Below are 11833 nucleotides of genomic sequence, written 5' to 3' on the forward strand. Positions count from 1 at the left end.
CCCTACTTAACGCAACATGTTATACAACAAACAGCTCACTTACAGAATGTTAAACACACACATTCTCTTCATACAAGTAAAAACAATGAATGAGAATAACACTTGGCTGACACCTTACCCTGTCAAAGGAAAGGAACCAATCGCAGAAGAGGTTGGAGGTCAACCATGCCAAAGGGTTCTTCAGAAAGTGTGCATACTCTCTTAAGTCACTACCACAACTGCATGGTCGTCTTGCGTGTTAATTGATGACAAAAACTCAAGCTTCACCTTAGTGTCAAATTCCTATCTGATACTTATTTCCTCATGAAAATTGGATTAAGTAAGTGAGTATGGTCTTACGCCGCTTTTAGCAATATTCCAGCAATATCACGGTGCGGGACACCAGAAATGGGCTTCACACATTGTACCCATTTTTGGAATCAAACCAGGGTCTTCGGCGTGACGAGCAAAAACTTAAACCACTAGGCTACCCGACCACCCAATTGGATTAAGGGCCAATCTACGTGATCTATCATTCCAAACTGTGCTTTGTTAATGCGTTCAAGAACACATGCACCCCCCAATCTTCCGCTTTACCGGGCAGATGCTCCACCACTAGACCACCGAGGCAGTCTGATATTGACGGCACCTGATACTGAATATTGAATGTACAGAAAGATTTCTTAAAGACATTGCATTCACTGCAATAATTTCACACATATTAAAGTCCTCTTTATTGGCCCTGTTATCAGTGATATACAAGTCACCTCTATAAAGGCAAAAACCACAGGATAACATGAATTGGGGAATGTTTAATTCCATTTTGCGTATTTTTGCTGCCAACTTGGGAACGAATATCAGCCTCTAAGCTAGTCTAGATAAATCCCTTATTCTTGTGTTAAGTTGCAATGTCACAAGATAGAGGCAGGAGCCCCCTTCCACAACATGCACAAAGAAATCTTAGCATGGAGACAAATGGAACTCCCAAACTTTACTACAGGTTTATGACAGTCGTAGCCCTAGGATCACTTTGTGGGACTGGGACCTGGAAGTGATGAATGGAGTTTCAACCAACCTGTTTTCTCCTGCACCGTCTTGCTCTTGAGGTAGAAGCGAGTGGCTTTTTAAAGAAATAAACCACCAAAGTAAGTATTTATGTTTGTTCTTTGCAGGATGCGATTTAATTTTTCCAATCAAAAAGCAGCAAAATTACGTATACAACATAATTTTGATGATCGATAGTAGTATAGGTAATGGTGATTCTGGACCACTTCAACTAGGATCACTTTGTGGGACTGTGGCCTTGAAGTGATGAATGGTGTTTCAACCAACCTGTTTTCTCCTGCACCGTCTTGCTCTTGAGACTGACAAAGCTGTGGAGCTGGAAGTCTTTCTTGGCCTCCTGGTCCGGTGTTGGCTTCGCCGGTGATGCACACAGCCAGACTGTGACACTGAACAAAACTTTCTGGTCATTGCAGGGGGTGGAGAGATTGTTCAGGACTGTTTGTAGAGGGAGGATGAATGTGTTGTCATTGAAGAAATATGGCTTCACGATCTGAAATTATTGAAAAGAAGATAATTGTTGTTTCCAAGGAGCAGTACCTTGACAATGACTATAACCATGGTCATTACATTTGCAAAACACCATTGATCCTGTTTTAGTGTTCATGATTTTTACATGAAGCCAAGCTGCTTGTACTGGATACTGTTACCATGGTTACTTGTGTTCCAATTAACATTATTAATTAAAATACTGTATTCAACGTAATAAGCACCCCGCTCCAATAAGCGCCTAGGGTGATATTTGTTAATATATTGGCTAGTGAACCATCCCAATTAGCACCCTTCCAACTGATCACTGTACACAAGACTTATTTATTTGCGTATGATACACACTCGTGTGTTATATGCACCCTTAATTATGGGCAATTTAATTCTGGAAAAATATATCTGTCGTACATAAACATTTCAGGTTGTCAGCTTAAACCACAGAATTTATCTTTCAACTCTGTTTTTTCCACCAAAGTAAAATTCTCATAAGAGCCCCCTATTCCCAATTTTGAGAGCGCCCTGGGCGCTTATTACGTCGAATACAGTAATCAAAGACTGATCACAGTCTAAACGACCGAGCAATCAAACATGATTTTCCATCTCACTCCTTAGTTAGTTTTGTTTCAGGAGAAGGCTTATTTACTACTTTCTAATTCAATTCAAAATGAGAAGGGTAGAAGCGAGTGGCTTTTTAAAGAAATAAACCAACAAAGTAAGTATTTATGTTTGTTCTTGGGAGGATGTGATTTAATTTTTCCAATCAAAAAGCAGCAAAATTACGTATACAACATAATTTTGATGATCGATAGTAGTATAGGTAATGGTGATTCTGGACCACTTCAACTGGAGCCAGATTTTTATACCTATACTGATACTACAGGGGGGATTTTTTATGTGTAAATGATGATCAGTCGCAGACGTAACGTGTACGCGTGACGGCTCTGCCGTCTCTTGTACGCGAGACAGGTGCGGTCCGCAGTACTCAGTGAAGCGCTTGATACTAATTAATTCAATCACCGTGGCTGTGCTGTCACCCGCGACCTCCGCGAAAGTAATTAAAGCGCTATGTAAAATCACCCACTGCCGAGAGGGACCACAACAATCCACCCAAGGTCGTGACTGGCGGGTCACGTGCGCATCAGGGCATCCGCCTTCCTATTTTCACATACCCTATTTTCGAACAGTTAAAACATGTCAACATGTCATTCTGGACTGGATACACTTGAAAGTGTACACGTCGAAGCTAGCGACCAGTTATCGCCATTTTTTCATGTTATTTCTGGCATATTCCGTGTATACTCTGACCTCGTGATACCGCCGCATTCATCGTATCGCGGCATTTGTGATTTCCGGTCGCTCACGCGGGACACGCCTTTTAGCGGGTGTCTGTTATGACAATCAGTAACCAGGAAGTGCTCGCTCCATAAACAATTTCAATTTCCTCGGAATGTTCCGTCTGCTGCAAGTTAGGGATCATATCGCATACTTACTTCTGGTATCTTTTTATTTTTTTATTATTGCCTTACCCCCATCTATCAATGGACAGCGATATGACCGGCAGTTTCCCAAATAAACTTTCTCTCTCGACCTGAACTAGCTCATCTACATATTCATGGCGACTAATAAGGTAACGGAAGTTACGTGGCCCGCACATTTCCCCGCGCTGTGGTCAGGATATATTAGGAGATAATTAGGGCCAAAATGTCATACTTAGCAGTACTTTCTTCACTAGTAGCCAAATCATATATACATACTTTTGGCATAACAGGAGTGCTTTATATATATTTTTAACATGTTTCCATTTTTTTACAATTTATTTTCATCCAATGTTTATCCCCAAAAATCTTAAAATATCATTTCTGATATTTTATTAGTTTTCAATATTTTGTTCTAACTTTTCAGTTACTTTTCAGGAAATATGCTTTGAATATGTATTAATGATAACACATTCAGAATTTGACTTTGGACAAATCACTGAAGTCTGACATCACCATACTTATAACACGAATAATCATAAATGTTAGTGAGTGCCATTTGTTCCGTTTATGACAAGTACCACGAAACCCGAGGCTGCAGGCTACAAAGTTGAATGTACCAATAACTTTAATTTTTGTGAAACTGTGAGCATATGCGCTTTCTTGAATAAGATTCAGTTGATTTCGGTTATAGGGTTACAATGTCTGTCTGTGCTACGATAGGGAACAGTGGAAACTTTACCGGTGACTTATTGTACCAGCTCTTGCAATCGCCTTACAGCACGTGATCACGTCCACAGTTCCAGTTTACAAATTACATTTTGGGGATATTTCAGTTATCGCACTCAATATTATTTTAATTCACCAAAATTAATAAGAAATGCTATTATCAATTTGTTCTTTGCAAACTGACAATATTCCCCAAATTCGATCTTGCTTATCCCTATGTGTACCTCAAATCGATTTCAGAATTGTATTTTGAGGAAGATAGGAAGCAATAACAGAACTGAAAGGGAATCAGCTACTGTCGCGTGAATTAGTCACGTGACACCACAGACATGTCTTTTCTAAAGTTGTATTGAGCAAGGTGATTATGGCGGATTTTGAAAAATATTTGTGCACAAGAGTCCTTTTGATCATTGTTTTCGGATAAATATTTCTCTCCTCTGATGAAAACTAAGACTCTCAAAACTAAAATGAGATGCAACCACGTGCGCGCTATAACGGTTAGCGATAATTGTTCCTCGGCGATATAACAAGAAAAACTATCAAAATGTCCGATCACGTGATATACAATTTAGCCTTTTGTGGCAGTGGAGAAACGCTTAGTCATCATGATAAATCCGCCTGATTGCGGTTCGCTCTATACTTGCTGCGCCAAACGACACCTATCTGAGCAGCAGCCACATTGACGTGTTTTTGTTGTCGATTAGTGTTTACACGATCATTATCATATTATGCGCAGTATCCTATATTTTCTGTTGTGCTTGGCATTGTTTTATATGCAGATATTAAAATTACCGCATGTATTTTCTCGTAACTTATAGGCCGGAAATAGCATCAGCTCACATCTACCTGTTCGTCAGCGGTGTTTCTGGAAATAAATCTGTTCATTGATGCACGATTCGTATATCTGAAAAGTATTGAATGGAATATTCAATCGTGTAATAACAGGATTTCCGGTGTTATGCTAATTTGCATCTTGTGATTACGCGATCTAATTGAAGAGGCGCCGGCGAGACGACTGACCCGCGTTTTGTTGTCCTCATAATAAAGTGATGAGAATAGAATAGAATACTACAATGATGAAAGCGCTTATAGCAAAATAACGGGTACAGAGAGAACCCGTGTGTATTGTCAACGACAATGTTTACGATAGCGAATGGTTAATACCTGAGCTTGGCTGCTCACGTGTCAACAGTCAGCCTATCAAAATGCGCGTTGTTAAACGACAATATACAACTGAAGGCAATTGGTGCTGGTACCGTGTTCTCAAATTACAGCCTCAATTACACAGGGACAGTGACAGTGATTAACTATAGCACAGTATTTGCTGCAAGAACTTTGATAGTAGGCTCGTTAAAAACAAAGAAGGTGCTAACAGTATAAAATATATTTCGTTTGTAAAAGTCTGGAGGATTACTATTTATACGTATCCCCTCGAGAGACCCGAAAGTGACCGAAATACGATTCCCGCACCAATTGATGCCCCCTCCCATATATATTTTTTAACTGGTGGTGTAATGACAGCAGACGAAATTGAATTATGTTCTTGTATGAACACAATTGAAAACAGGCAATGATAATGTATAGCATTTCGTATTTAATCCCGTATTATCAGTAACATGACAATGTCTGAAATAATATAAATATAGACGAGTGCATATTTTAACACGATACAGCTGTATATTGATCGATCAGAAGGGGATTAGCCAGTGTGAGCCAGTCGGTGGTCAGACTATGCCCACAACTAAGCGGTTTTAATCACCTGCATCACATGTAGGTCCGTGCTGTTTCATATTGAATATATGTTGTTACCGTTTAGCAATTACTATTTATGAACAAATATCCATGCACGACGTAGTGGTTGATGTCATGTAAACTAATGCAACTGTTCAACAATTGTTAATTCATTCGTCATATTTAGATTTGTCAAGCGTGAGCATAACCGTTTATTCATCCACACTAGACTAAAGTTATGGATCTGCTGACGAAAAGGTTTTCGTCCTTAGTTCAATATGTGCATTCTTTCCGTGGACCTACTGGATGGGGATCCGAAGTTTTTCCAGTCACTACACACGCGTCGGTGTATCCTGTAGTGGTATTTTCCACAATTTATGGGTAAGTAAGGAACTGTAGCAGCGTACTAGTTCAATTTCTATTCCGCTACCAAACTTTATTTTAAAAGCGCATGCGTGTAACCAGAAACGTTAGACGGATGGCATGTTATGCTACAACAAATATACTACTGATAATAGTTGATGTCATTGATTCGACGGGATTTGGGAATATAACATATGCCGAAACAACTCGACTTACCCTAATGGTTACTCGACAGTTCTGAGGCTTGCGAAGTAAAGATGAAACCCACACTTGTGGAACATGCAACCGTTCAAAGATATCATAAATTTTCATAAATGGTCTACAAACAGCTATACACACAGCATTCGATGTATTCGAAATAACTGAAAAACAGGTATTCATCAATTGGATGAAATCGACATGTCTTTTTTATTCTGCAGATATCATGCTTTCCGGGTATAACCACCAATCGCCTTGCCGTTGAACAAGATGAAGATTCACCAAGAACCGGGCAACCAATTCGACACCTCAGCCATCAACTGCTGCTACCAGATGGACAATGTGTGGGTTGGGTCCCAAAGACCTGGCGTCATCACGTCAGCGATGAATGAAGGATCTCTGCAGAACGCTACCCCGTTCTTTCACGATAAATTTAGTGCAGTAAATACACCACGGCAGTGGTCCAAAGTTAATCCCTTTTAAGTCTCCAACAGGCACACGCTTGATCAAAAACCGAAAACTGGCAGGATTCCAGAAGATGACTTGTACTGTTGAGACAGACACACATGTATATTATCATGATTTTTTTGTCATTGTATATTTTTATGAATAAATAAGTCTTGGGAACAGTTGTGTCAATTACTATCCTCTGATAATTCCATTATGAAAGAACATGTAACCGGTGCTTATGCAGATTAGTTAACCTCAATAAGTGTCAATTCCAATCCAAGTTGAATCACTACTCGCACCAATCGGCAGCATATCAGGGACGTGTATACTGATTTCGCTTAGCAACTCGAATCACACATGTGGGTAGGCTGTGTCAGCCATATCCAAAGGAAGCCAACGAAATTTATACAAGCACGGTTTCTGCGAAGTCTTTGATAGGGATATATAATGGTTTACATCGCTTTAGCATAAATGACCTAATAAAGTATAAATAAATCAATCTTTGGTGGGGGGGGGGGGGGGGGGGTTGGGGGGTACAAACCCACAAGCAAATCCAATTTTATATTTACTTTACCGCATCTATGGGGTATGGTGTTAGTAATGAAAAAAATATATATTTGGAATTGTATATTGTATTTGGAAATATACATTGTATGCGCGCACACAGCCAGTCCTCCACAGCCAAAGGGCCATGTATAGGTACGGGGAGGGACCTGTAGGATTTATGACCACCTCAAATTGCACTGAATATACAGGCAGTCTCGGCAATTAGGTAAAACAGGTGCGATGCAGTAGTATATTCTATATAGTAGTGTATTCTGCATGCGTGATAGGCCGTTTGGACCAGATTATATAATTTCCTGTCCACCTGTGCTCGGGTATATTTTGTGTATAAAGAAAGTTTATCGTGTCATACATGTTCCAAGACATCATCTCCCAAATTAATGTATATTCTGTCCTGAATATTGATCTGACAGTCATTAAAAGTGCCGATACGTCGATCGTTCGCGAGGCAAGATTGACAAACAATTGCCGATAACCCCCGAGCTCACTCGGCCATGCTCGCCTTATTTTCACCCCCCACTGCGGTTGTGCAGGGTATCACGTGATCGAACCTTTCTCTTGTTAGAAAACTAACGCACCTATTCTGAAATAAGAGTGAGCGAATTAATTTTTAACGTCGAATCGGTATTATTTCAACCATATGGCGACGAGACCAAGTTAATATGTTTACATTTTGAACAGAGGTGCCTAATGCATGCCTTTCGGACCGTTTCAAATATTCTTTTACATAATCATATAGAGATGCTAATTAAACTGCGACAGTGAGGTGCATGACAAACACCATGCAAAATGACGCCAATTATTCGTTAGTTTTGATGTTAAACTGTTCGATAACAAGTATTACAACAGTCAATAACTACATATGTTTGTTTTTATGGACATCTGTAATCTATGGATGTTGACCAGGCAGTCACGCCTACAAGTGACTCTCTCTCAGGCCGTGTTTCACTGCTTGTTCGGAGAGCAGTCTCTCGTACGCGTAACGGGGCTGTGGGACGACTTGTTTAGCAATTGCAAGCAGTTTGAGGAAAGTAGATATGTTTCAACGCGCTGGCACATAGGTGTGCATTCGTGTGCCTGAATAAGTATATATATGTTGTTACACTACGACGAATAAGCTTTAAGAAAATACTGAAATTATGTATCTGAAAAATATGCACATAGGAGAAAATCCCTGTCCAAAATCGGCAAATTTGGCTCCAAATTTATTTTTCTACTTTGTATATTGTTCGATAACAAGCATCTAACAGTCAGCTACGTATATTTGTTTATATAATCACATAGGAAGCGTTTAGAGACATTTTTTGGTGTGTTACATGCAGACATCTGTAATCCTTCGACAGGCAGTCACGCCTACAAGTGACTCTCTCTCAGGCCGTGTTTCACTGCTTGTTCGGAGAGCAGTCTCTCGTACGCATAACGGGGCTGTGGGACGACTTGTTTAGCAATTGCGAGCAGTTTGAGGAAAGTAGATATGTTTCAAAGCGCTGGCACATAGGTGTGCGTTGGTGTGCGTGAAATAATGTATATATGTTGTTACACTACGACGAATAAGCTTTAAGAAAATACTGAAATTATGTTTCTGAAAAATATGCACATAGATGAAAATCGCTGTCCAAAATCGGCAAATTTGGCTCCAATTTCGTACATTTCTCTCCAAATTTGACTCCTTTAATTTATGTTTCTACTTTGTATATTGTTCGATAACAAGCATCTAACAGTCAACTACGTATATTTGTTTATATAATCACATAGGAAGTGTGTAGAGACGTTTTTTTGGTGTCACATGCAGACATCTGTAATCCTTCGACAGGCAGTCACGCCTACAAGTGACTCTCTCTCAGGCCGTGTTTCACTGCTTGTTCGGAGAGCCGTCTCTCGTACGTGTAACGGGGCTGTGGGACGACTTGTTTAGCAGTTGCGAGCAGTTTGAGGAAAGTAGATATGTTTCAACGCGCTGGCACATAGGTGTGCGTTGGTGTGCGTGAAATAATGTATATATGTTGTTACACTACGACGAATAAGCTTTAAGAAAATACTGAAATTATGTTTCTGAAAAATATGCACATAGATGAAAATCGCTGTCCAAAATCGGCAAATTTGACTCTTTTAATTTCAATATTGTATGTGCATTACTCATTTTTTTACAGAAATACTTTGTTTTCCAACAATTTTACTTCCACCTAAAAATATATTACCCACTGCAAAATTGTTTTTCTAAAACGTGATCAAAATACATTTCCTCCTTGTTCTAACCACGAAACTACGCGCTAAATAAATATCGTGCATATTACACGCATCATTCTGATTCAGACACATTTAGTGTAACAAGACGGATGTTCCGATTGAACATTTTAGTCAGGCATCGGTTACCTCCCTTTATCGGCTTGTCGACCAGTCACTTGTACGCGAGACGGTTCGCGCAGTTTCGAAGAAAGTAAACATGTTTCAACGCGATGGAAAATGGGTGTGCGTTGGTGTGCGTGAAATAATTTATATATTTTGTAACTCTACGATGAATAAGCTTTTAGAAAATACTATGTGTTAGTTTCTGAAAAATATGAACATAGGAGAAAATCGCTGTCAAAAACAGAACATTTTGCTCGATTTTTACACATTTTTCTCCCAATTTGACCGTTTATTATTTTTCTTATGACATTTTTTTCATGTCATTCGATAACTAGTCGGATAATCAATAACTGTACTTAATTTTGTTTTATTATTTTCACAAATAACGCTTGTAGAGACATTTTTGTGCAACATGCAGAAATCCATGGTCCACTGACAGGCCGTCACGCATACGAGTGACCCCTCTCAGGTGGTCACTTGTACGCGAGACGGGAGAGCCGTTACGTCCTCTACTGATGATGCGATTTAACGATAGTCATGAGATTCAGCTAAATTGGCTCTAGCTCACCAACATAAACCTGGCTCCAGTTGAAGTGGTCCAGAATCACCATTACCTATACTACTTCGATCGATTTTGATTGGACATAATCATGATAATAAATACTTCTGAACTTGCTGTTTCTGTTCAAATTTTTCTCCTGTATGATTGTCTATAGGACTCTGTGACTGAAAAACCTCAAACGACAGGTAGGTAGTTTGTCAATATTTCAATAGCTTCAGTCTGTAAAACATTCTGTCTTGACTTAATGGGCAAAAAGTTTATTTATACCATTTCTGACAGTACTTTAGTACGACTACGACCTGAGAATAGCAATGCAAAACAAAACATTGATCTACATATTATTAATCCTGCATGAAGTCTATGAAAATTAATATAGGGAATATCTAATATAATAAATTCTGTCACAAAGGTAGGGCACAAAGTAAGCTAAGATGGCTTCATAGTGCATACTAAAGATTCGTGAACGATGATAACAGAAAGAAAAACACTGAATTATAGAAACCAAAAGGAAATACTGCTTACCAGAGAGCTGGTTGGTTGTGCTGACAAGGGTTGTCTGTTAAAAATAGCTGTGTTGTATGTGGCAGAAACTGAACAAGTTACAAAAGAATCACTGCCATTATTTGATTTCGCAGCTGTTGCCTTTTTCTTGGGGCTGTTATTGATCTGCCCAAAACAGCAGTGCCCGGCGAGCTGTGTTATCCGTCGTTTCCACGCTTCTTTCTGATTTTCGTTGGGGCAAGTGACAATTATTGCACTTTCAACTGCTTCTCCTACATATATTGCTTTCTTGTCACACAGATCTTCGAGGGAATAGTTTTCAATATTTCCATTTTGAGGAAAAACCAGCTGCACGTTTCTTAAATCCCCCTCCTCATCCTCCATTGTTATGACCGGAAGTGGAAGTCTGAAAATGTATTTTGCGTAAGAGGTATTTTGTTCTCACCATGACACTTATTAGAACATGTATTTAGCTTCTCAGACTCAAGAATGGCGGAGGTCATTAGCAATTATGGAAATTGTCTTCTTTGTATGTATCTACTCAATTCTACTCCCTCTCTCTCTCTCTCTCTATCTCTCTCTCTCTCTCTCTCTCTCTCTCTCTCTCTCTCTCTCTCTCTCTATCTCTCTCTCTCACACACACACACAAACATTTCTGACAGTCGATGCAGTCGGCCAGTCGTTTTTATTGTTAAAAAAAAAAATCATACACGTTATTACTGATGTGCAAGTAAATACATACATATATTATATACATATATATATAGAGAGAGAGATAGACATACGTATATTGTTTGAATACAAAACATATTAACGGGGTAATACCTACCGATTCAAGTTGTATATCCAACAAAACCACGTGAATGAGTCTCAGTGTCCCCGTTGGAGTATAAGATGGACTAAAACTATATAGCTGTCCGTTCTCAAACCAGACGACCCGATGTATAAGTGGTTGGGTTTTCTCAGCTTAAGTATTTAAGGAGACGTCTTCTACCAGACAGGTATACGCGTGTTTTCTTTGTTGTGTCTAGGTGTCATGAAGTGTTTTTCTTTGACCTTTATAATTTATGAAGTGTTGAGTAAGAACGGGAGATAATGGATGACTCCCTCTCCTAAATGCCATCAATCAACGTGTTTGACATCACTGATTGGCTTAATCACTGCTTGTACAAACAACTTGCGAAGCAGTGGTATTGTCACACAAGTAAAAGCGACTGTCTGCATGACGTCATACAAGTATGTAGCTGTCGTCCATGGCATCCAAATGACATTACATAAATAATAAAGAAATATATGTCGTTTATGGATCATCGTGTATTAGTACTCCCCACACTCATAAAACATCACTTATCCAAGGATAATATAATAAAACATCACTTAT

At 39.2% G+C, this 11833-nt stretch overlaps 1 protein-coding gene across 1 annotated transcript in view; it reads right to left on the minus strand.

The window, feature by feature from the left end:
* LOC124112668 (trafficking protein particle complex subunit 14-like) overlaps window positions 1-11321 on the minus strand; it is a 37905-nt gene extending 26584 nt beyond the window's left edge. The window contains exons 1-3 of the mRNA XM_048390912.1: window positions 11282-11321; window positions 10474-10858; window positions 1312-1534 (exon numbers count right to left, since the gene is read on the minus strand). Of these exons, the coding sequence (XP_048246869.1) occupies window positions 1312-1534; window positions 10474-10836 (586 nt within the window). The 5' untranslated portion in view covers window positions 10837-10858; window positions 11282-11321. The remainder of the gene's footprint in view (window positions 1-1311; window positions 1535-10473; window positions 10859-11281) is intronic.
* Window positions 11322-11833: the final 512 nt, after the last annotated feature.

The sequence above is a fragment of the Haliotis rufescens genome, unplaced genomic scaffold, assembly GCF_023055435.1.
Source record: "Haliotis rufescens isolate VD_foot unplaced genomic scaffold, xgHalRufe1.0.p SCAF_9, whole genome shotgun sequence".
Lineage (NCBI taxonomy): Eukaryota > Metazoa > Mollusca > Gastropoda > Lepetellida > Haliotidae > Haliotis > Haliotis rufescens.